The sequence below is a fragment of the Struthio camelus genome, chromosome 3 (assembly GCF_040807025.1).
Source record: "Struthio camelus isolate bStrCam1 chromosome 3, bStrCam1.hap1, whole genome shotgun sequence".
Taxonomy (NCBI): Eukaryota; Metazoa; Chordata; class Aves; order Struthioniformes; family Struthionidae; genus Struthio; species Struthio camelus.
The window spans coordinates 13,749,999-13,773,176 of record NC_090944.1 but is presented as its reverse complement, the minus strand read 5'-3'; the positions used below and the strand labels follow the sequence as shown (position 1 = coordinate 13,773,176).

General features: G+C 44.5%; 1 protein-coding gene across 5 annotated transcripts in view; it reads right to left on the bottom strand.

Annotated features, from left to right (window-relative positions):
* Window positions 1-23,178, bottom strand: part of RUNX2 (RUNX family transcription factor 2) — a 159,277-nt gene that overhangs the window by 60,350 nt on the left and 75,749 nt on the right. For 3 of the 5 annotated variants that reach the window (XM_068936980.1, XM_068936981.1, XM_068936979.1), the window contains one exon: window positions 6,579-11,221. The exons of the other annotated variants lie outside the window; for them this stretch is intronic. In XM_068936980.1, coding sequence (XP_068793081.1) covers window positions 10,743-11,221 — 479 coding nt within the window. In that variant the 3' untranslated portion in view covers window positions 6,579-10,742. Of the gene's footprint in view, window positions 1-6,578; window positions 11,222-23,178 lie in introns of those variants that run through there. 5 annotated transcript variants of the gene reach the window in all.

The following is a 23,178-nucleotide window of genomic DNA, read 5'->3' as shown; positions in this document are numbered from 1 at the left end:
TGTATATTTTTCCTTTGGAGGGGGAGATCTGAAGGCAGCTGGGTGCACCTGTGAGCAGCCAATTGCCCCTGGCATGGGGGCAATTGCACTGTCCTCTGCTGCTGGGCTCCAGGCAGGATCTGCCACCGTGGAGAGCGTGACCAAGTCCTTCCGTGCTGTGCCAGGCAGAATTAAACCAATAAAGCCCGCAAGAGATGATGACCAGGTAATGCAGTGGTTTGTCAGCATGTTATCTGCTACTATTTTTTATCGCAGGAGGAGTTGGCACGCTGCTCCCGGGCACAAGCCCACAATAAACCAAGTGCCAGGCTTAATGTGGATATCCTGAAAAAATATCTTTTTTAAATAAATCCAGGGCATAGAAAAAATGTCCACGTGCTTGTTAAACTGAGCAACTAAAATGAGTTCCTAATCGGAAACGTATGAAAACAGCAGTTTTGGGGGATCTTTTCTGCAAGGCAGAGATGGGGAGGTCTAGGATGGCACAGACAAAACCTCTGCTTACTGGCAGGGAAAAGGGTTGCACAAGCTCTCTGTAAACATCTTTATCTGCAGCCATTCGCCGGCAATCCTGAATACGGGATGAGATCGCCCCATCATTTCACAATGGGTTTCCTTGGGTTTCTAGGAAGTATTTTCTAGGACTGTCATTCACCGTATGAGAAAAATGTGTGAATGTGCACATAGTTTTTTTCTCCTGGTCATTGTCCGATTACAGCAAAACAAGATATCACATAACCACATACTCTATTCTTCTCTAACACCTTCCAGCCAATATCTGTATGCACATTACAAACATGAGCGATTTTACTGGTATTTCAAAGATCCCTGCCTGGGGGGTATTGCAGTGTCAGTGCTATAACCTACGGAAAATGTGATTTAAGGAGTAGTACGAAGTCCCACAGAGCATAAATGGCAGAATGGAGTACATCTTTCTTAGGTCCAATGCAATGCCTTATAAAAAGATTATCCAGTCTCTGTCTGGTACTTAGAATTACTCTCTTCCAGTATTATAAATATACAATAACTAGGAAAGGAATCGGGGTGAAGGAGAACGTAAACAAGATGGAATAGTGATGTCCATTTTAAATCTCTAGTCCCATTTCAGCATTCTACCATTCTCTACGGCAAAGTACAAGTCAAGTAAATTCCTTGCTGACTGGTACTTTCTACAGCTCACGAAAGCCAAGTGCTGTGGATTTTGCAGATCTTTAAAGTACAGGGGGAAATTCCAGTCTGTGATGCCATACGTTACTCAAAAATCCTGAAAGGTGCAGAAAGTGCTGTAAGACACACCACAACTGATTTGAAAAGGGACAGAAGTATAAACTGGATTTTCTGTCCTCATTTTAAGATCTTGCTGCCAAACAGAGGTTTTCAAAGAAAGACCTCTGGAGATTTCTCATACTTTTGGCTTTTTCTCCTGGTGTTCGACCTAACACAAATCAGCTGTTCTCCTTCTCACTTGTACAGTATTTGCAGAATAGAGTTTAGCATCTGGCCCAGTTATTATTTAAAAAAAAAAAAAAGAGAGAACATCCTGCTCTGTTAGGCGAACACCACTACTGGCAACAAAAGGACAAAGATCACTTGCATTCGCGATTCCAGAGATCTGCCTGGATTATTTGCTCTTTTTTTCCCTCTCTTCTCCTCCCCTCCCTCTGTGGGCAGAGCCACGGCCTTTCTTTCCTATTTCCTGATGTTTCATAACCCGCCTTGCACGGTCCCAGAGCTGGGATAAGAACTGTGCTGTCCTCAGAGAAGCTTTCTTGCAGCAGTTGGACGCAACAGGGTTGCTTTAAGCTACTTAGGACTTCTTTTTTCAACAGAGGAAGTGAAAAAGTAAACAAAGTTGTATTGTATATGGAGGGGAACGGGAGGGACTTTGTGTTTAAGCTCCAACTTTATTTTTAAAAGTCCTCTGAAGTTAGAGCCTGTAAGAATACAAATGAAGGGGTGGACATGAGAAGCTGCTAAGCACTGGACTCCCATTGACTGGCAGCAAGATTTTAAAGCCTGATGCCACATTGCTTTCCCAAACCAAGATGCAGGGAGGGGAACAGATTACATCGGGGGGTTCAGGGTGGCTGTGGGGAGAAGCTCCTCCCTCGGAGGACGGCACTGGGATGGGGTGCCCAGAGGCCCTGCTGACCTGCCAACCTTGGGAGACTTCAAGACTTGGCTAGACAAAGCCACGGCCGACCAGATCCGGGGGTGGCAGTGGTCCTGCTCCAAGCCAGCGGCTGGCCCAGATGGCTTACAGAGGCGGCTTCCATCCAGCGTCCCCGTGATTCTTCACTGATAACGTTGACATTTTGGAGCCAAGAAATGTTGGCATCAAAAACCACTAGGCTATTAATAGCGGAACTTCAGCTGATCTCCACTGGCGTAATCACCAGCTGAATTTGGCCTAGTGATGAACATTAATCACTGGCAAGTTACCGCAGCATATCAGTTTGAACAGGGGTTGTTTGCTTTTCTCTAAGTGGTGGGACATCCCGCGAGCTCCAACTGCTCGGTGTGACGATTTTGGCGAGAGGGAGCGGCCAAGTGGTGTGTTCCCTGCTTGCAGGCCAAGTGATATCTGCGTTTTTGCCTGCCCACCGCAAATCCAGAACAAATCTGTTGAGACAGCACAACTTGGCCTTCAGTCTGCATTGTTTTTTCACCAGATCAGCAGTCTGGAAACTGGGTCAGTTTTTCTAAACATGTGGTTTAGCAATGTGCTGTTTAAAGGAATACTGTCCAATGGCGTGAGACCAGAATTAGATTTGTAGTAAAAAATAAAAAAAATTAAAAAACGTTCAATGCTCTCTGTAAACACTGAGTCCTTGGGACACACTGACAAAGTAGGAAAATAGTAACTTCCCTGCTTTATATTTAGGGAAACTGAGGCATAAAGCGAAGAGCTCAAGGCTGCCTAAAGAATCACAGACAAAGCTGAAATTTCCCAGCTACATAACCAAAGCTAATTTGCCTCATATTTATAAATTATCACCAAGATAATTACAGGGATTTTATTTTATTTATCACTGGAACTGCAATAACAGTGGGATTACGTGGAAAACAAGGGCGAGTACTTCAGACAGTTGAGGCAAATGGCTCCAGCTGGGCAAAATATGAGAATGAGTATATGCACTCATTCTCAATATGAGTAGTCTGCACTACTGAAGGAAATTCAAGCCTCCTCTGAAGTTGCTTAGGTTACATAGTGGACCACTGGAAACACAGGTTACATCCACTCTACAAAATGCATGTTGTTAATCTGCATGAAAGTAGCAGGACAGAGCTGGTAACGTCAATATTAAATGATCTTGTAGGTCCCAAGTTACTGCGTTTTCACTGGTAGGCACATTTGGAAATTTAGGCTTTATTCTCTTTGTAACTCATATCCTGATCTTTTAACGGAGCTAACCGCTTCCTAATCCCTGAGGAGCTGAGAGACTGCGAGACACCCAGATATCCTCCTCCAAGGCTATATAAGTATCACAAGGAGACAGTGCAGGAACCAGGAACCAGGAACCATGCAACCCAGACAGCTATTATATGGGTAGACTTACAGAGAAAAAATTATAGCGATAGCAGGCCAAAGACAGCCCTTTTCAATGCTGCATATTCATTTTTTTTTTTGCTTTAAGCTCAGGCTAAGGCTTTTCCTGCAAGCTGTTGTGTAAAAATGGTCAACCTCTTCCCACGATTTTATCTGCCATGATCAGCCTCCATCACCTGTCCAGAGACCAGAAGTTTCTCATGGATCCTCTCATTTACTTTAACCTGCCCAACAAATACTTCTGGCCGATAGACCTTGGCCACTGGATTGCTCTCCAACTTCTTTGCAAGCATTCGGTTGAGCATCAGCTGTGTGAGCTGCAGAGCTTGTCACCTACGTTGCCCAAAACCCTTTCTTATGCCATTATATGATCGAGTGCGAACTCCCCCAGGGTCTCTGCAGCAGTCTTAAGCAGCGCATTGGTCATCTGCTAGCAGGCTCCCCGGGGATGGATTTCACCCCAAAAAACGAATCATTTCCTCACTAAGTGACGGGCTCTAAAGTGCATGACCGTGCAGAAGTAAGTGGTACATGTCAATCGCTTGAATATACGACTGGGTTATTTCCTTCTTTCTGCCAGTAAACAGCTCGATTAATTTTTTTATTTGGTGCCAACAGAGGGCGTGGTGCCCAACAGTGAAGTCGGCCCCTCCTCCGTCTCTCTCCTCCCTCTCCCCGAGAGCTTGTTTGAGGTGCAGAGAAGGCTGATTTAGACCGGGGACTGCCAACGTGTGGTTTCTCTGAGACCCTCTAGCGTTACAGCCACAGGAAATTAAAAAGTTAAAGCCGAGGCCAACAGGGAGAAGCCGAGCGAGATGTTGCCCATTTTACGTTAGCTGTGTGGGGACCAGTCGAGGTCTGACACCAGCGATCGAGAGTTGCTGTGTGACACCCCTCGCAATGCAAAAGCAAGAGACTATTTGGAGATACCAAAAGGAGAGAAAGCCAGTGGTCACTGCCTCTTGTAGGAGGCCTTTTAAACCCTATCTCCTAAATGTGCTTAGATGTTGATCTCACCCCCTACGATGCTGTGTGGAGTGTGACTTGCTCTGGGTGACACCACAGCTGAGAGGTTAGACCCCGCACAAAAAGGGATGCTAGAAGAAGAGCAAATATACACGGAAGCACACGCGCACGGGGGTGCACACTCACATCTACACCCATACATCCATCTGCCTCTTCATCAGAGAGTCCTCTGAGCTGATCTATGTGGCCCGTTTTGCTTCGGAAGCGGTGCCTTTCTGGCTAAGGCATAAGAACGAGACTGTCTTAAGCAGAAAAGGGGAAGTGAAGTGAAAGCCAGAGCCTGAACATGATGTACGAGAGGAAAATATGGGAATTGCCATGGGATCAGAGCAGGAGTTGCCTTCTCCTAGCCCTGTGTGCTGCCCGCAATCCGCTGTTGAGATCTGCTCAGGGAATGGTGCTAGGAACCAACACAAGTCTGATGAATCACTGTAACTCCTCAATAACCTGCCCAGGTTCACATTTCGCCGTATCAAAGCTCCTCATATGGCCTAACTGGTTTAATGTGTCACTCGTACAGTCATCCAACCAGGTTTTAGCTTGGACAACCTGCAGCAGGGAGCTCCAAAGTTGAATTCACGTGATCGTAGGATAATTTGGGTGGGAAGGGACCTTGGGAGGTCTCCAGCTCAACCTCCTTCTCAAAGCAGGCTCAGCTTTGGGGGCAGAGCAGCTGCTGAGGGCTTTATCCAGCCAGCTTTTGTAAACGCCCAAAGGTGCAGGCTGTGCAAGCTCTTCAGGCCCCTGTTTTACTGCTTGACCATCCAAATGGTGAAAAATTGTTTATTTCTCTTAAAAGAGCTCTGGATTAAACAAGCATGAATATAAGGAAACCCCCTCCGTGCCCTGACTAGCTGAGATGGGCAGTGTACCAGAGGGCAGCAGAAAGTCTCAGCACTCATGTTTATCACAAAAGACCTCCCTAAAGCTATTAATATAGCAATACACCCCAGAGCGTTGATTATCTTGCTTGATTCTTGGTTCTTCATCCTTGGATAAAATGTCCCTAAAGTCAGGACCCCGATTACAGATTGGAATGAAAGTACCCTCAAAAACCCCAAAACATTATCTCAGTCTTCAGCCACTATGCACCAAGTGTGTAGGTCCACGTTAAAATGAATCGCACTTACATAATTATTGACATTTAAAGTTTCCTCATTAAACTTCAGAGCTAAAGGTTTCTTGAAACCAACAGAACCTCTTTTTTTCTCTGTGCTACTATTTCTCCTTTGCAGGCTCGAGAAATATCTAAAAAGGATTAGAACTTACTATGAAACCAAGCGCAAGCCTACAAACAACTCTTGTCCTCTCCTCTTCTCCTGAAGGTAGCCCTGGGTGAACTTAATGTCACCGCCATTAGCTCCATCTCCTCCTACCCCTGAAACAAGGCTGGAGGAAAAATTGCCTCCTCCCCAGGCTCCTCCCTCTCCATAGATCTTTCACTACTTGGCAACTGTTTTTGCTTCAGGCCATGCAAATCATGAGATTATCTGTAACCACATTCCTCAGGTGTGACCAGGCAGAGGTGGGAATAGTGCAACCTCGATTCTGCAGAAGCGCCAGAAATCAAAATCCCTCCCCCTCCTCCCGCTTTGGAAAGCCCTTCCAGCCTCCAGCCCTTCCTACACCTCCAGTTCTGCTCACAGTGCCGTCCCCACAGAATGCTTCTGTTATGGCAGTTGTTAGGTTTCAGAATTAACAATAGATCAAGATGAGCGGAGCAGTTCACACTCGAAGAAATATTTTCAATAGTTGCAGACTGGGGAAAAGACGTAACATTTGAGATCAGATTTAGAAGGTTTCCTTTACCCTCAGTAGGCCTGGAAACTTGCTTTGTAGATTTAGTTGGAAACTTAAGCACTGCAGAACTTGATGGGGCCTCCACTGAAGGACCAGTACCACGTCCCACTGCATATTTGCTTTACCAAGTCACTGACTGCTCACGAATATGAGGTGCATGGCTACGGGGAGACAGCCGAAGAAAAAGAAGCATAGAAGCACATTAACAAAAAAGCCGTTTTATTGAAAATGAAATTCAAACTTCAAATTAATATTACAATCATGAGAAAATGCCAAACAATTCAATTTACAGTTGCAACATACAATACAAATAGTCCCTTTGAAGTTGAAGTAAACTGATCCACAATCATCGTCTGTGGCACAAAGCAGAATGTGTTTGTACAATATGTGCATGAAAAGCAAATTTCGGGTGACAGCATTTGAAAAAATAAAAAAATTAAAGCTTGTATTTACACAAAATGCTACAAATATTTTGTTCCAGCAGAAATTCAAGACTGGTAAAGCATATTTAACAACAACAACAAAAAAATGGAATGTCACTCGTATTACCTAAAACAAAAGTTACTGTAAAAGTATGGATTTGGCTGATATACTTAAAAGTACTGCATTAAAAAAAAAAGCAAAGAGTTATCTGTAAACATGGAAGTAAACAAACATCTAAAAAGTTCTCAGAAAAATGTTAAAATGAAATGCATTATATTTAAAAACAATAAGAAAGTTAGGGGTTCAGAGAATTGGGCTGCTTTGATCTTGTACTCATGGCTGGTACAGGTCTGAATTATTGCTTTCGTTCATGGCTTGCTGTCTGCGTGAAGCCCGGCGTCGCGCATCACCCGGACTCACCGGTGGGCTCCCACAGCCGAGGTGGAGCTTGATTTGATAAGTGTGAAAGTGCAAAATTTTCGCCACTCAGGATGGCGCCTGTTGAGACCGGTAAATCCTTGCTCGGGGACTGCTGATGAGAAGTTCAATGCTACGAAATACGCAGCAGCCGTTTTTTTTTAAAGAATCTACCAGTGCCACCCTAAAGACACCGCGGGTTCGCTAGCTTGCTTTCCTCATCCGTCCTGGCCCCAACCCGATATGCATCAGGTCACCCTTGGGTGGAAGGACAGTAGGATTAATCCTCTGCTCTGCAAAAGGGACATCATGCCTGTTCTGCTGGAAGTAAATCTTTGGTAGGCTAAGAGAGCTGGAAAGTAGCAAAGGCAATTTTTTTAATCTTTAAATCTCTGAACAGTGCCAAAGATTGCCACTCACCGAAGGGAAGGGCTGGTGTACCTTTGAGAAAACTCATTTCTGGAGGTGCTAAGCACCTCACAAAATGTCAAACAATCTTGGAAGATTAACTACGTAACGCATTTTTTTTTTCTTCTTTTTTTTTTCTTTTTTTTCCTGAAATCCTGAATCGAGAGCGTTTCCAAGTGAACTTGGAAGCGTTTTCAAAAAGCCTGGATGTGCATTGCTGCGTCAGCCCGTACAGCTCCCTCCGTTACCGGTCTCATACACAGGGAGAGATTTTCCAAAGGCACCGAGAGGCTTTAGGAGCACGGAGGGTCTACTCAAGGTCAATGGGCGGGTGCTCCTCCATCCGCAGGCACTTGGAAAATCCTTTCCTTGGCATCTGCCTGCTCAAGCAAGCAGAGTTCACCGCCCGCCCGCGCGGACGTGGAAGCCGAGCGCACGGATCAGGCCTGCGTCACCCGATCGGGCGGACAAAACTTTGTGAACGTCTGTCCCTGACGGTCCAGTTCAAAAAATTGCGGGGACGCAAACAAGAGCTCTGTCGGTGCTGAACAAAACAAAAGTCTGGTCTAGGCTGGATTTATCCAGAAACAAAAACCAAGTGCTTGAATTTTACAACAAAGTCTTAAAAAAAAAAAAAAAAAAGTCTGGGTTGCTGCCTGCAGCCACTCTAACAACATTTCAACACAAAAGCACCCTAAAAATTACTTAATATGCATACAGTAAACCTTAAAAAGCCCTTCTCAGCAATAACAAATAATGTACAAATATAGTACCTTTTATTAAATAGGAAACAGCTTGCACTGGCAGTACATCTTTTTCTCTTGCTTACTAAACAAAAAAACAAAACTGAAATGTGTAACCAGACACTGGCTTTTTAAGTGCTGCTGAGACTAACGAACGTATTTTACAGTTACAAATAAATGGACAGTGGTATGCTTCAAGCTACCACAAACCAACAATAAATAGAATCAATTACAGCTTCCATCTTTGAAGGAAAACTAAGTATTAGAAAAAGTGTCTTACTTATACTTTAAGCATACTTGGTATACAACCTTTAGAAGGCAAAGACTTTTTTTCTTCTTCTTTTTTTTTTTTTTCTTTTTTTAAGCGCACGTAATCACACAAATTGGAGGAATGTGCCATGCTAACGTCAGCTCGCTCTCGTTTAGCAGCTTAGCTACTAACTAAGAGCGAGAACGTCGGTATTGGCCAAGGAGATCGTCACTGGGTATGGCCATGCCGGCTGCAATCTCCGGTGGCCGGGAGCCCGGCGGGTCCCTTGCGGGTGGCCGCGGTCCTCGGCGTTAGGCGGGCGGCCGCTGCGGCTCTCCTGACCGTGGCCCCAGTCGTGGCTACTTCAAAGTAAACACATCTTTGATTGATTGCTCTAGCATTTAATGCTATGGACTGACGAGAGAGCTCCCGTCTTGAATTTTGAACCGTTTTTGTCTCAAAGAGCGGGCTGAAATTTCAACGGGGGCAGGACGGGGCTGAGACTTTTCTGCCTTTCTCCCATTTCTGAGTAACCTGACATAGCATTATTTTTAAAGCATGGTTGGAAACTGCTTTGTTTTTTTTTTTTTTAAACTCTCAACTGTCAAATCATGTTGTCAAAGCAGAACGTTTTAAACATGAATATTGCCAGATTTCAGCGTTCTGAGAAAAATCCTGGGAGAGCAAGAAATCAGGCGAAGGTGGAAAACATTTCATCCTTCCTACCATTTCTCCAGTGTCTCCGCAACTACTGAACAGAAGGCAAGACTGTGTTGAAGGCAACCAGACAGCTAATAAAATCTTTTTAACACATATTTCCTTCATAAGTTACATAAAAAGATCCTACATCCAAAATCATTTGAGGTGGATGCACTTGGGTTGGGTTTTTTGTTTTTAAATCACATTGTAAACTGGTTGACATTGGAACTGCTTTTCGGAGTTGGGTAAAGATCTGAGGTTTACACCACTGCAGAAATGTAATAATTAAAAAAAAAAAAAACTTTTAGAGACCGAAGTCAATATATCATTACATTAAGAAACGTTTAAAGGGTCCAAATGTCATTAAATAATTATAAATATTCTTTTAAAGTTATATGATGATTCACGTTAGCAAACAACCTCAAATTTTACACATTTATAATTTAAAAAAAAAATAAAAAAGAGCATAGCCGAACACAAATACTATGTATACCTTTTTGGCTCTAGTAATATATATTGCCATTTTCATGTTTTGCATAAGTAATAACGTTTTGCTTTTATTTTAAAAGGATTTGGTTTTTATTTTTGGTTTTTAGTTAACGGGACGAAGGCAAAATTAATGGATGCAAAAGCAAAAAGGAAACCCCAGGGTCGTCTATTCTAATTTGAAGACTTGTTCTCTTTAAGTACCCCAAAACAAAACAAAACCAAAAAGAAAAAGAAAAAAAAAGAAAAGCAATGAACACAGAGAAGTTCCAACTTTTATCTGCAGCAAGGCTCGGGGCAGGATTTTGGGACAGCTATTTTCATCTGAACGTATCACGGCAAAGTGAAAGCAACTCGATCTTTGCTTGCCTTTTTATGTGCACCAATACAAGCCAGCTGAATTGCACTACGCATTTGAACAGGGTCCCATACGTTGTATGATTGCAACTGTATCTGGAGTTCATGGTTTTTTGTTTTTTTCAAAAAAAATGGAACACAGCCTTTGCCTTGCATCACCATGTTTCTCCTGATAGCTGGGGAGTCCATTATCTCCTCACTGGCAAAAGAACTCACTATTTATCACAACGCTCTGGACAAAAAAAAAAGGGGGGGGGGCGGGGTGGGGTGGGGTATTTTTTTGTTTGTAAAAAGTACACTTTAAATATAAAACAAGGTAAAATGGTTCCAAGAAAAAAAATATATATATGTGCTTTGATCCACATAATCTGAAACATGGGTTGTGGTGGTGTGTTGGTTACTCTCATGTTATTTATGGCCATTATCATCCCATCTACACAGTTGCACATATCGGTAAAATCTATTTAAAAACAAAAACAAAAGAAAAATCAAAAAAAAAGAAAACCCCAAAATAACCAGGCACTTCGTAGTTAGTCGACCGTTTGTTTTTGGCTCGCAGAGGTCGGGCCAGGCAGAAGAAATCTCAGTACGGCCTCCAAACGGACTCATCCATTCTGCCACTAGAATTCAAGACGGTTGGGGAGCTGCTGTGGCTGCCATCCGCCTCCACACCGTCACTCTGGTTGGGCAAGTTAGGGTTTAAGAGCGTGCTGCCGTTGGCCGCGGTGGTGCACGGAGGAAGCATCCTGGAAGGGGAGCGGTCCCCTCCCGGCACCATGGGGAACTGGTATGATCCTGACGAAGTGCCATAGTAGAGATATGGAGTGCTGCTGGTCTGGAAAGGTCCACTTTGGTTTTGGGAAGAGCCGGGGTAGGGTGGTGGTAGGTAGGTGTGGTAGTGAGTGGTTGCGGACATACCCAGTGACATGCCTGAGGTGACTGGCGGTGTATAGGTAAAGGTAGCTGGATAGTGCATTCGTGGGTTGGAGAAGCGGCTCTCAGTGAGGGATGAAATGCTTGTGAACTGCCTGGGATCTGAAAATGGGCCCAGCTCTGAAGCACCTAAAAAATTATAACAAAAGACGGGGGAAAACAATTCTGTAAATACTGTTTTTTTTAGCAAGCGCCGATAGTCTTTTCTTTTTCTTTTTAAAGAAAACCCACTTCTTTCGGCCCCCAAAAGAACAGCAGATCATAGCAAATAATACATTGCAAGGAATAGAGTCATATACCTGTCGTCTACAAGCGCTGGGCCGAATGCGTCCCTGGTCTAACTGCACTGATGCCCACGGAGGGAGCAGCGTTGCCAACCCGAAGTGTTCAAAAGCCACAAGTCAGGCCCGCAAAAAAACACGGGATTATCTCAAAAAACCAAGAGATTGAAAAAAAGCCACAAACATAAATGTCGATTTAAATTCGGCTTGCGTTCTGGTCTGTGAGCTTTGAGGGTGCGCTTGCGTCAACGCGTTGCAGGCCTTTTGCTAGAGCCTCTCCAGAAACTTAGGTTTGGTTTCGCGTGAAAGCTGAGGTTCTCACCTAAGTGCATGCCTTCGAGAGTCGGGGTTTCAAGAAAAACAGAAATCATCGTGCAACTAGCAACAAAAGCACAAGAGTTGGCAACACCGAGGTAGTTGCACCACTGACATCAGTGGAGTTACACCAAGGGTGACTAAGCCCCACTTCCCGTGTTAGCTCAATTCGTTTAGGTGACGATCTGCTCAGCAGATCCTATCTGCGAAAAATACTATTTGTTGCATCCAAAGAGGTTCGAACCGGGACAGGCCACTGAGCTGGTAAGAAAGATGCAAATTTTAGTTTTCAGTGCAGCATGCAGAAAATTACGAGTCCAACATTCGTTCTGTTATTGCAAGAAGTTGTTTTCCTATACAGTCTGTTCAGTCTGGTTGAAAAAAGACCACACAGTTTACGGCTACTGTAAGCGTCTGGATGGTAACACTGCGAATTTGATTCTAACGCAAAACAGGGACCGGCAAACTCATTTTGCCTAATTTCTAATCCCACATCAAACATGCTAAGTTTAGGAGCAGGACTGGAAAGCGAATGGTAGTAGCTTGGTGATCTGCTGAGGAGATAGAAGCAGAAAAAAAAAGATGGCGAAAGCTTGCGCTGAGAGGCAGGAAAGGGGAAAACAGAAAGGGTGCGGGAAAAGGGACAAGGGGAGGTAGAGAGAAGAAGTGTAATGAAAAAGTCCAGTGCAGAATGGAGGCGTACTGCAGCCAAAAAGCAGGAGATATATATTTACATGTAGCTGGAAAGAGCAGGGTATAAATAAAGAGAAAAAAAAAATCATGAAATCAAATTCCTGCGCTTCCCAGGTGACACTCCCATAGCTTTCCAATCCTTTAGATCCAAGGGTTCGCTCATTAATTTGCCAAATAATACCAAATCTGATTCACTTAAAAGGAATATATGCGTCTTCTAGATGCCAAACTGCTGATGCTGAACAGTGAAACACTCAGTGTATCTGCAATATAAGACACAGCAACACTTTGTCCTTGGAGAACACTTCAGGTCTGCCCTGTGGACAGTGCTGCGTGGAAGGAAGGGCTCTCCAGCTACTCCGTCCTTGGCGCCCTACCATGACACGTTTTGTGGTTTAGACCACTATTTTCACTGAGGCTACCAGCTCATTTAACATACGCCGTCAATATAACGTCAGACGGTATCTAAAAGTGACGAGGCGGAGGGGGCAGCAGAGTCCAGATGCGTCTCGGGTTTAGGTTGGAGAATCTGGGCCTCATCCAGCCAAGAGTCAAACTGATACAGCTGGAGATCCGGGCCTTGCAATCCAGCTTTGCACGAAGTGTTCCACGGACTGAGTTTAAAATCGCAGTAAAAGCCCATTTCTAACGACGATGACAATGGGATTACTATTACCTTTATCTGGAACCGAATCAGTGACCTACGGGTGAATGGGTCTGTCTCCATTATCAAGCCCTCAAACCATAACACTCTGGAATGTAATATAACTTGTACCTTTATAGCAAACACTCTCCTACTTGATGCAACTTCTTTCGTTCCCAACTGCAAACAATAGCCCGAGGCCTTACCACCCAGATTCAAAGCTGTAATTTTGGAACACTATCCTTTATATTGTGAACAGGTCTGATATGTATCTGGAAATATAAGGTTATAGCATAATTTCCCTAGCTGCTCAAAAGAGTTTCAATCTGCTACTGCTTACGCTCTTTTATTTTTTTTTATTGTTACTGCAACTCTCCCTACATGAACAGAGTTGCTCTTAGTTTACCCTGACAGAAGCGAAACAAGACTTTTATAATCAAAGGCAGAATTAGTATGAGTGTTAAGGGTGTAGAACATTGGTATTTGCTTCTTTGTAACCGATACTTTTTTCCTCATCCAATACTCCCAACACAGTTTTACTTGTGCGAGGCAATCTTTTTTCCCAGGTTCAATCCAAATATTATCCGCATGAGCGTTGCCAAGAGATCGTGCCCGTGTTGCAGACCAGGCATGTGCACAGCTCACTAGGCAGTTCTAATGTGGGGCTACAGACCCCCTTGCACAGCCTAGTAAATCCACACTTGTTTGTTTTTATTGTTGCTTGTAAAGTACAATCCTATTTACCCAAAGGCCAAATAACCCTAACCCTTTCTTATCTCACTCATGGCCAGGTCTGCACCACTCCTGCATGCTCACCTCGCCATACGCCCAAACACCTTTTGCTACCTTTGTAATTTTTCTGCAGTAGGTTGCTATTTGTTCCTTCCTCAGCCTCCTGCATTGTCATTGTCCAAATGTATTTTCTGAGACGTTGATCAGAGCAGGTTTTCTATCATGCCTCATTCCTATGCTGAAAACACTTTCCTGAACGTGTCTAGAAACTTTCAAAACCTCACAGACTCAGATTCTTGCCTTCCTCGTTGCCATGTAATCTCACTGATGCTATTTCATCCTCCTCCTCTCTCTTTGTATGCTACCTCCTTCTCTTGTGTTAAGGTTGACTTAGGTGCTAACCTGCAAACACCAGATGCATATTCATTTATACATGTATACTGGGAGCATAAACAGCTCTTCTGGGTATGCAGCCCATCTTTGTATATGTACTTGCACACAGTTGGCAGTGTCGATGGGCAATACAGTAACATGCAAGTGCAAGTAAATAATTTATTTACTCCTCCCCCCAGCAGGATTAAAGATTTACGCTAATTTTTCCGCCATCAGAGCAAGTACACAGTTTGCATCTGTGACTTCCCACCCTCGTGATCGCTTATATTAAACTAGTGAAGCGCAGCTCCTCCACCCTGCATCGTGGCTGCAGAATTGCGACAAGCGTGCTGCTTTAAAGAAAAGAACCTTTCTTCCATGCCACCAGAAAGAAAAAACATGGAAACAAGCAGCAAGTGAACTTCTTTTTCCATACAATCTGATCGGTTTACGGTGGCTGACAATACAAAAGAAAAACGGACCCTTTTCAACTGAAACGTTTACATCTGAAGGAGCACAGGGTAAACTGCTTTTAAACCTACTAGGCAGATTCCTCCCTAACACAACCTGGTACTCAAGTTTTCTGAGAGAGATGCATTTGGAATAGAAATGTGGTAATGCTAATATGCCAATATATATGCTAGCATACTAGACTGAAGAATACTGCTCCAGTGTGTTTCACATTTAGAATAAGAACAATTAAAATTCCATGTGGTTTCACTTATTTTGATGCAGAAGCCTCATTAAAAACCCTCGACCTGGCAGTATGCCAACAGCAGCCTGGTTTTGCATTTGCGCTTGAAAACCAATTTTACCTGTTGCCCCTTTGCAGAGCCACCGGTTACAGCAGAATGCCGACCATGGTCGTTTCTCTTTTTCAGCTTACAGATGCCAGCTAATGCCAGTTAATGTTCATTTCTCAATTAATAAACTGTGCTTGTGGTTTATAGAAAATAAGGCAACAAATTTCTGCCAGGTTTACAGCACTTTGGCCAATCACTTCCAGTTATTAGAGGCCATAATGTACTGTGACTAGGTTAACTCCTTGTGCATACAGCAAGCTGACATCAACTTCAAAGGGTTACAGGATAATTCCATAACTTACAAATATTGCAATTTGCTGGAATTTGCTTAGTCATTTTATGTTTTAGGGTTATTACCAAAAAAAAGGTAGCTTACTGCATATGTCTGATAGGGAATAGACATCGAGCACATCAAGTCAATGCATAAGTACTAAATGCAAGAAAACAAGAGTGGGGAAAGTCACCGAAGAGACCATCTGAAAGAAATTCAGCTAGATACAGCTAAACATATCAATAGCAGCTAATGTATTTAATGGTATTTTATCCAGATGATTCACTTGTGTTTTGGGCAACATTAGTGGGCAACATTTTACTGGACTAGACGTTAGCTGTTGTGTTCCTTGCTCAATAGTTCAGTTCGGGCTGGAATGTAACACTAATTGATCTATTAAAGCTTTTTTTTTTCCTTCCCTAACATCTATGTCTATGAATTATGTGTACAGCTTGGATTACTTACAGTAGATACTATCGCCTAGTATGAAGCATGCCACACACTTCACATTATGAGACGATTTTCAGTTTCCTACAGCTTTGCCAAACTTTAAACATTCTGGCTGAAACTGTCCATGCTGGGCGTCTGTCTCAGGCTAAATTGTGATTTATACATTTATTTGTTTTGAAAATTTCAGCTGAAACTCTTCTGCTGGGAAAAATACATTGTTTTACTCATCTTAAATTCTGAGAAGTCTTTCTTTGAAAAGCTGTAGTAGTTCCATGCTTTGAAGTAAGGACTTGAACATTAGAATAGGAGCGGCTTTTGTGTGAGAGACGTTGCCATGAAAATCCAGCCAAATATGACCAAATTATAAGCGTTCTGCCTAAAAATGGGCAGAAGAGTCTGTGCCCCTACAAAGACACTTGCCCAGAGCCTGGAAGGGAAGCCAGGATTCCCGAGTCTCAGAATTTTCTGAAATGCCAGCAAATATTTGTGAAACCCAGGGACAGCCCCATCCCTTCTAGTGCCAATCCAGCTCGAGAATCAACCCAGGGCTGTCACCCATTGCTCCATTAGGTGGGATAGTAGAAGTCTGCATAAAAGAGTTTAAAGGACGATGGGCCACGTGGATGTTTGTATGATATCGCAACGAGGAAGTTGGGAAGGTGGGTTTTTCTTTTTTGGGGGAGGAGACTAAAAATTATAAACAAAACTATATTAAAAGAATATTATTAAGGTTACAATGTCACGAATGAGAAAGTTAGGAAATGCCAGCATTAAAGTTCCTTCTCCACATGCATTACAACACAGCAATCACTTCCAGGAGAAGGTGCTATTTCTTTCATACGGTCCCTCCTGGAGGCAGCACACACATGGGATCACCTCTAGAGATGCATCAGAGTTGGGCAATCAAGAAGATCATTGTCCAAATGTCCCCTATCTCCACAGCTGAAGAAATCAGGAGAGGTAAAGCGAACGAGACCAGGGAGATCTGATTATTTTTCTGAGCAGCAAACCGGATTTTATGCATGCTCCTGCCACTCGTGAGTTCCTTGCGACTCAGTTGAAATCTCTTTAGATCACATTTCCTGCTGGTGGTCACTGACAGTACTTTCCTCCTTTTCTGGTGCCCAGCAAAGGCACTGGCCTAGATTTGCACGTGTGCTAAACATTCACAGCTGCAGCAGAAGTCAACAGGGGCTCAGCTCTGAACATAAGGCTAACAACTCAGTAAAAAAAATCATGCTCTAGGTGACGCAAAAAGGTGCACTAAATTAGACTACACCTTAGAGCTTGTGTCTCCGTACTCTTGTACCCTTTCATTCTTGGGAATATGGCACTCTCTAACAAGCTGCATACAAATCCTATGGCACAAAGGTTAGAGCAGAGCCCATAAAGAAATTAAAAACTCCTTCTTCAGAGAAGAATTTAATGCTCTGCAATCAGTAAGGCCTGGGGAAATGTAAGGAACAAGAAGAAAACCAAATATTGAGGACCTGCTCATTAAGTTAGCACTGTCCATCTTGTGCACTGAATGAGACAGGAATCCCGTGGGAAAAGTATCATGTGATCCTGTAATTAAGAGCTGTAATATAATGCATAAGCAGAATGAGGCTGATTAAAGTTGCACAGGCAATGTAAGTACTGAGATTTCTCAATTTCTGCGCACTTAGTTTTGCAATCTTAAGAAGTCTTTGCAATGTGTTTGGATGGGGGGTAGTAATGATTTGTTAGATGCAACTAGGTTTTCCCCAAGTGTCCTGCATCAGCGGCAGAGTTTTATTTTGCTCTTCATTTTTGCTAACTTCTTGTCACCTGCCTCTGCTGATAAGTGTCAAGCGAATCGCACAAAATGCACTCCTGTTCCTGGCTCCTTCCAGGCAAGTCTCTGTTTCTCAGGAGGCTTCGCTCCAGCATTTCCCTGGATGCAGCTGCAGGATGGAGCCCAGCACCATCATTTCCCCAGGATCCCACACCACCCCCTCAAGTATCTCTGTCGTGCCGTAGCTGCTGGGATCTCACAAACCCGGGCTCGTGCTCAGCTCCGCGCACCTATCGTGGAGCGCACGTGCCTACGTGCCACAGGGGCGAGGGTCCCGCGGCACGGCGGGACTGACAGCATCGCTCAGGTAGCGCTTCTCGCTCCCCGTGTTGCGCTTTTGGGTTGACTGTGCTTCCTCAGGATGCTTGTGACCTTCTCACCCATGCGATGGGGTTGTTAAAATGCCCTTTTCCTCCCTTTCACTCGCTGCATTCATTCAGCAAGAAAAAAAAGGTGTTTTACTTCATTTTCCTTAGCTTATTTTTTTTTTCTCCTGCATCACCTCCGCCCCCATGCACACCGCCCTGGCAAACAATAGCGGCAGCAGAGGTGTGAACTGGCCCCCCTCCTCTTCCCTTCACCTCAACAAGGTGTTAACTTCAAGGCCTAGCTGGGACCATTTAAAGGGCAACATTATTAAGCGCAGCAGCCTCACAAAACTCTGGAAAGAAGGGGCGTTTTAACCCCTTCCGAGCTGCCGCTCTCAATGCACAGAAGCGAACTGTGGCGCATCGCTTTTCTGGCCGCCCCCCTGCACTGTAGTTCACACGGTAAAACTGGCGTGTAGGCACCTAAAATACTCCAGGGGAATCGACCGATAGATGCTTTCACTCAATTTATGGTGCAGCGCCTAAGCCCTTTGCTGGGAGAAACACCCCATAAATGACATAATTAGCATTGACCATTAAAGCACCACTGGCGCAACAAAGGAAAATGTTTCCCAGGCAGGGCTGTTACGCGGCTTAGTGGCAAAAGTGGCTTTTTTTTGCACTTGTGCAGCCTGGGCTCCGTCATTACGTACCCTGCTGCCTCAACAGGGCGCTTTTCTGCTGGGCAAAGTGCCGGGCGATTTTCTTTAGGCACCTAACTCTTGCCGGATGATACTGCACATCAACACGCAGGTCACTGCCACGCGCACCTCAAGAGGTAGCTTATTTTAAATTCAGCAGCCTGAATAAGGAGAAATTCCTCCCCCATGTGGAAAAAACAACAAAACCCCTCTGCCAAGGACCGCTGGGCGCAGAAACGGGGCTGCGGCAAGCACCGGTCACCACTGTCTCATTTATAGAAGTTGCCTCCTGCGAAGCTTCGTTTCTTGGGCAATCATAAACCTTTCTAACGAGAGCCACAGGAGGGGGACAAACTGCCACGCTGCAGAAACGCATATTGGCTTGCGATGGGGACCTGCAACTCGTGGATGCCCATTCACCTAAGCGGTGGGGCGCCTCAGGCTTCTTGGTCTTCGCTATCTCATCTCGGCAGCATTAGTCTGCAGCCGGTGGTTCAGGTGGAAAGGAATTGGTTTTATTTCAAAAGCCCCTGCTTGTTTCCAGTCTCAGGCAATCTAAGCACTACGCTGGAAGCAAAAAAAAAAAACCCAAATGTAAATAATGTTTCCTGGAAATAAAAATCTAGCAACTCTGCAACGCTGCATTGTGCAAATGCGCACACAAACACGTATCGCTCCCTGTTCGGTTTTCCACAGTTTTTACTGCCTGAATTTCAGTTGCTGATGTTTTTCACAACCCCTAGACGACAGGCATCAGAAGGAACGTTTGAGGCTTTTCTTGGATAGCAACCTAAGCGGAGTTGTATACATCAAGGGGGTGAAACCACAGGGCCGAGATCTGCAATGAATGCACAGTAATAGGGAGCTTCAGTGCAAGAATCCTGTATGAATCCAGTGAATGGGAAGATAATATACATTGGGGCTAGCAGGCTACTTTATTACTTTTTTTTTTTTTTTTTGCAGAAAAATGTACTTTAACTATCCAGTATAAATATTTGTTTCCAATGTTGTCATGAATTGTACTTTTCCACTGCATGCTAGCAACTCAGAAATACCATCCGATCCTCGAGCAGACGCAAAGAAACTATGTTTTGCAGTGGGGGGGGGGGGGGGGGAAGCCCTTGGCATTTCTCTGCGACTTCGCCCTTTACACCCTTCTTTTCCCTCCCCAGCTGAAATTTCTTTGCGAATCTTGTTCAAACAACGCACGTCCCCTCCTGAGGAAGAAAGGCAGAGGATCGCTTGCTGGTTCTTGATTAAGAGATTTTAAAGAAACCGGGAAGGACGATATTCTTTGAAACTGGATCTACTGTAGGATGGGAGCCAGCACGCAGGACACCGTGTCTTTCAGCGCGGGCCACACACAGTGCCACTGCAGTCATCTGACTTCTCTGTCACATCCTGAAGCCATTTCCAGCTCGTGTGCGAGTTTGTACTCCCATTTAGAAGAGGATGGGATATATTGGGAACACACATATGGAAACACTTTCAGGGAATCAGTTTCCATGAAATCCATAATGAGCCAAGCGGCTTCAGATGTGGCAGCGTGCCTCAGATTAGCCAAAAAAAAAAAAAAAGAGAGAGAAAGAGAAAAAGAAAAAAAGTAGGACAAATCTACCCTTTCAGCCCTTATTTCAGTTTCAAGGCGGGGGGAAAAATGTTAAAAACCACTAATGACTTATGGCTACCAAAATGAGGAGCCACAAGAAGTACTAATAAAGAGAACGCTTTTCCCTCTCCGCCACCCCATGGCCCGCGACCACCTTGCGCTCGGCAACACGCGCGGGCTGTTCGGGCCATTTCCCAAATTCGGCGACAAACCCTTAGGGAAGTAAAGCTCCCGAGAAAGGCTGCACGGAGAAGGGACATCCTCCGGGTCCGTTTGGCCGTACCTGGGAATCACGCGGGGATGGAGGTGGGAAGGCTGCGACAAGCGGCCGCATTTCCAGGAGGAAGCAACGAGACGCTACCCCTGTCTTTACGGCAGATGGCTGCATTTCGATCACGAGAAAAAGAGCCAGGAATCTGGCTGCTAATTGGGGCCGTATCCTATAAACCCTACTTCGTCTGACAAACAACTCACGCCACAAACCGTCCCTCTGTTTCCAATAGGGTTATTTGTGGCAGGAGGGACCACCCAACACGAAAGGATCAGGCCCTTGACTCCCTCAGCCCGGAGCTGGCTTAAACCTTCCAAAGCGACGTTAAAAAATACAAATCCCCGCGAATCGTAAAGCTTTTCTGCGCTGCTGCTCAGTCCTGGGCTAGAAAACGCTGTGAAAAGGTCTCGCGTGCTATTAATACAACGCTCTCCTCGACTTCCGCCTCCAAAAGTGGGCTTGAGATAGGTTTCTCAAGCTGCTCTTTCCACTCGAGCTCAGCACAGTAATCTAACTCAAAACTTCTGCATCAAGGAGAAGGTCTCTTTTAAAGTTTTGTTTGGCTTTGCTTTCAAAGCGTTGTCTGTATATTTTAGAATATGGAGAATTTGCCTTTGATTCAAACCTCTCCCTTAACAATAGACAAGAGACGATTTCTCTACTGAGCGATTTAAACAAAAACAAACAGTTTTGGTTACCCAGGCCTTGTTCTCAAAAAGCTTTTCTTTTTTTTTTTTTTTTTTTTCTCTCGGAGGAAAGCAAAACCTACAAATCGTGACGCTTCTGGCAAAAGCTTAAAACTCACAAATTCAGATAGTACGATTTTTCCCATCTGACATGAGCTCAGCAACATCATCCACAGAGGAAGAAAAGGCCTATCCCTGACCTCCCCCCACATTTATAAAAGATCTAGCCCCCCCCCCCAATCTAACCAATTAGAAACACACTCTTCTCCAAAATAACTGTTTTCTCTTTGATGCACATTTTCAGCCTTGGTCCCTGTCCACTTCCAATGCCATTATGCTCTTTTTTTTCTCTTCCCGGATATGAAGTGCCCCGTCTCCCGAGCGCAAACAGACGCACCTAATTCGGCATTAAGGCTGCTGAAAGCGCCTGCTTGTTTGCAGAGCCCGAGCTACGCGGAAGACCACGAGAGCAGCCGCGCTGAAGCTGATTAGGGAGCTTAACACATGGAGAGCGTCTGGATCCTGGAGAAATGACTAGGACAGTGCTAGGAAGGCATTACTCTCTTCGGCTAAGAATTTAGCATCAGGCAAAATACACCGTCGGAGTGAAGGCAGTGAAAGAGTAGAAAACAGCTCACCCAGCCGCGGTGAGAGTTTTTTTTCCTGGGCAGTGCTGGGACTAGTGAGCGCACACTGATTTCCCCAGGTCATACCCCCAGCTGTAACATCAGGCTGGATAAAATTTTCAAAGACGCCAACGCGACTCAGAGCCGAGACCCACTTGGAAAGGGAATTTAGGGAGCCTAAGGGTGCACTTCCACGCTGCGGAGACGCGCGAGATCCCCCCGAGCCGAACCGCTGCCCTGCCAACTTCAACAGGACAGAGGTTGCTACCCACCCGAGCGCGTCGGGGCTAGAGGCACCTTTAAGATCTGTAAAGTTCAGAGCGGCGCCAGTTTAACAATATAGGTGCTTTTCTAACCCGTTCAGTAAAAGCAGCGTAAATCCCCCTGTGGATTTACACGTCCCTCTGTGGATTCGGTTCAAACCCAAACTAGGTTTCTTGCTAAGTTAAGGCAAGCTGCTGGAAGCTAAGTTTCAGCCCATTATAAACTCGTCCACACAGCATTTCCATTCATAAGGTGAACAGCAGCTGACACTAGCCCAGCTTTGGACACTTCTAAATAGATGTTCCTTCTCCATAATGTAAGGTCTGAATATGTTTTTTATCCTTCGAGAACCTGGTGATGAGAAAGACACTGTTATTACAGACTTCAGTCATCAGACATCATAAACATGTTTTTGGTCGTTTGCTCTATGATGCCTTATGCTACTGCTCTATGGTACCTTATGTTATACCACTAGCGGCTCAAATCACTATTGATGGTTCAAACTTAAAATCAAGTCACCACATCTCAAATAAACCACAGAAACAGTCCACATGCATGGTCTTAGCCCATGGTTAAGTGTGAGATGCTACAGTTCTGTGGAAGAGGATTAAGTCTCACTCCCTCATGCTTGCCATAGGCTGTAGAAATGCAAACTGCTGCCCAAGTCCAACTGATGCAAAGCGCATTGTGAGTCAGGATAACTTGACTGTCCTCTCAATTGGCTTGATTTCAAAAGAGAGTTTGGATGACTTCTGACCAGGTTGGTAAAAAATAAATGTACTGTGCAGATACCGTCCAGGATAGTTGCACTTTGGCAAGGAAATGTTTTTTAGAGATTTCGAAAGCCCACCTATCCACTAAAGCTGTTAAAAAGAGGAATATTGTTTCCATTATTTTCTGCCTCCTGATACTGATTTGTTTTGTGACCTTGGCATCTCATTTAATTTTTCCAGCTAAGTTTTGCTTGCTATGGATATATTAACCCTTTATAGTATCCAAGTGACAGCCAGTAACATAGCTTGGGAAATATTTTGAAATCCTCTGTTTGAAGATGCTGTAAGATTAAAGCAAAACCCACCAAACATATCTTTGGTACACTCTTCAGCAGTTGAAGACAAACGAAGATGCAGATGCAGAAGCCGGCCAGGCTGAGAAGCCAGGCACTGTGCTCAAACTCCACAGCAGCTGGAACAGCTTCTCACACGGGCAAGAAGCCTTTCTTAAAAACAGCTCCAAACCAGTCTG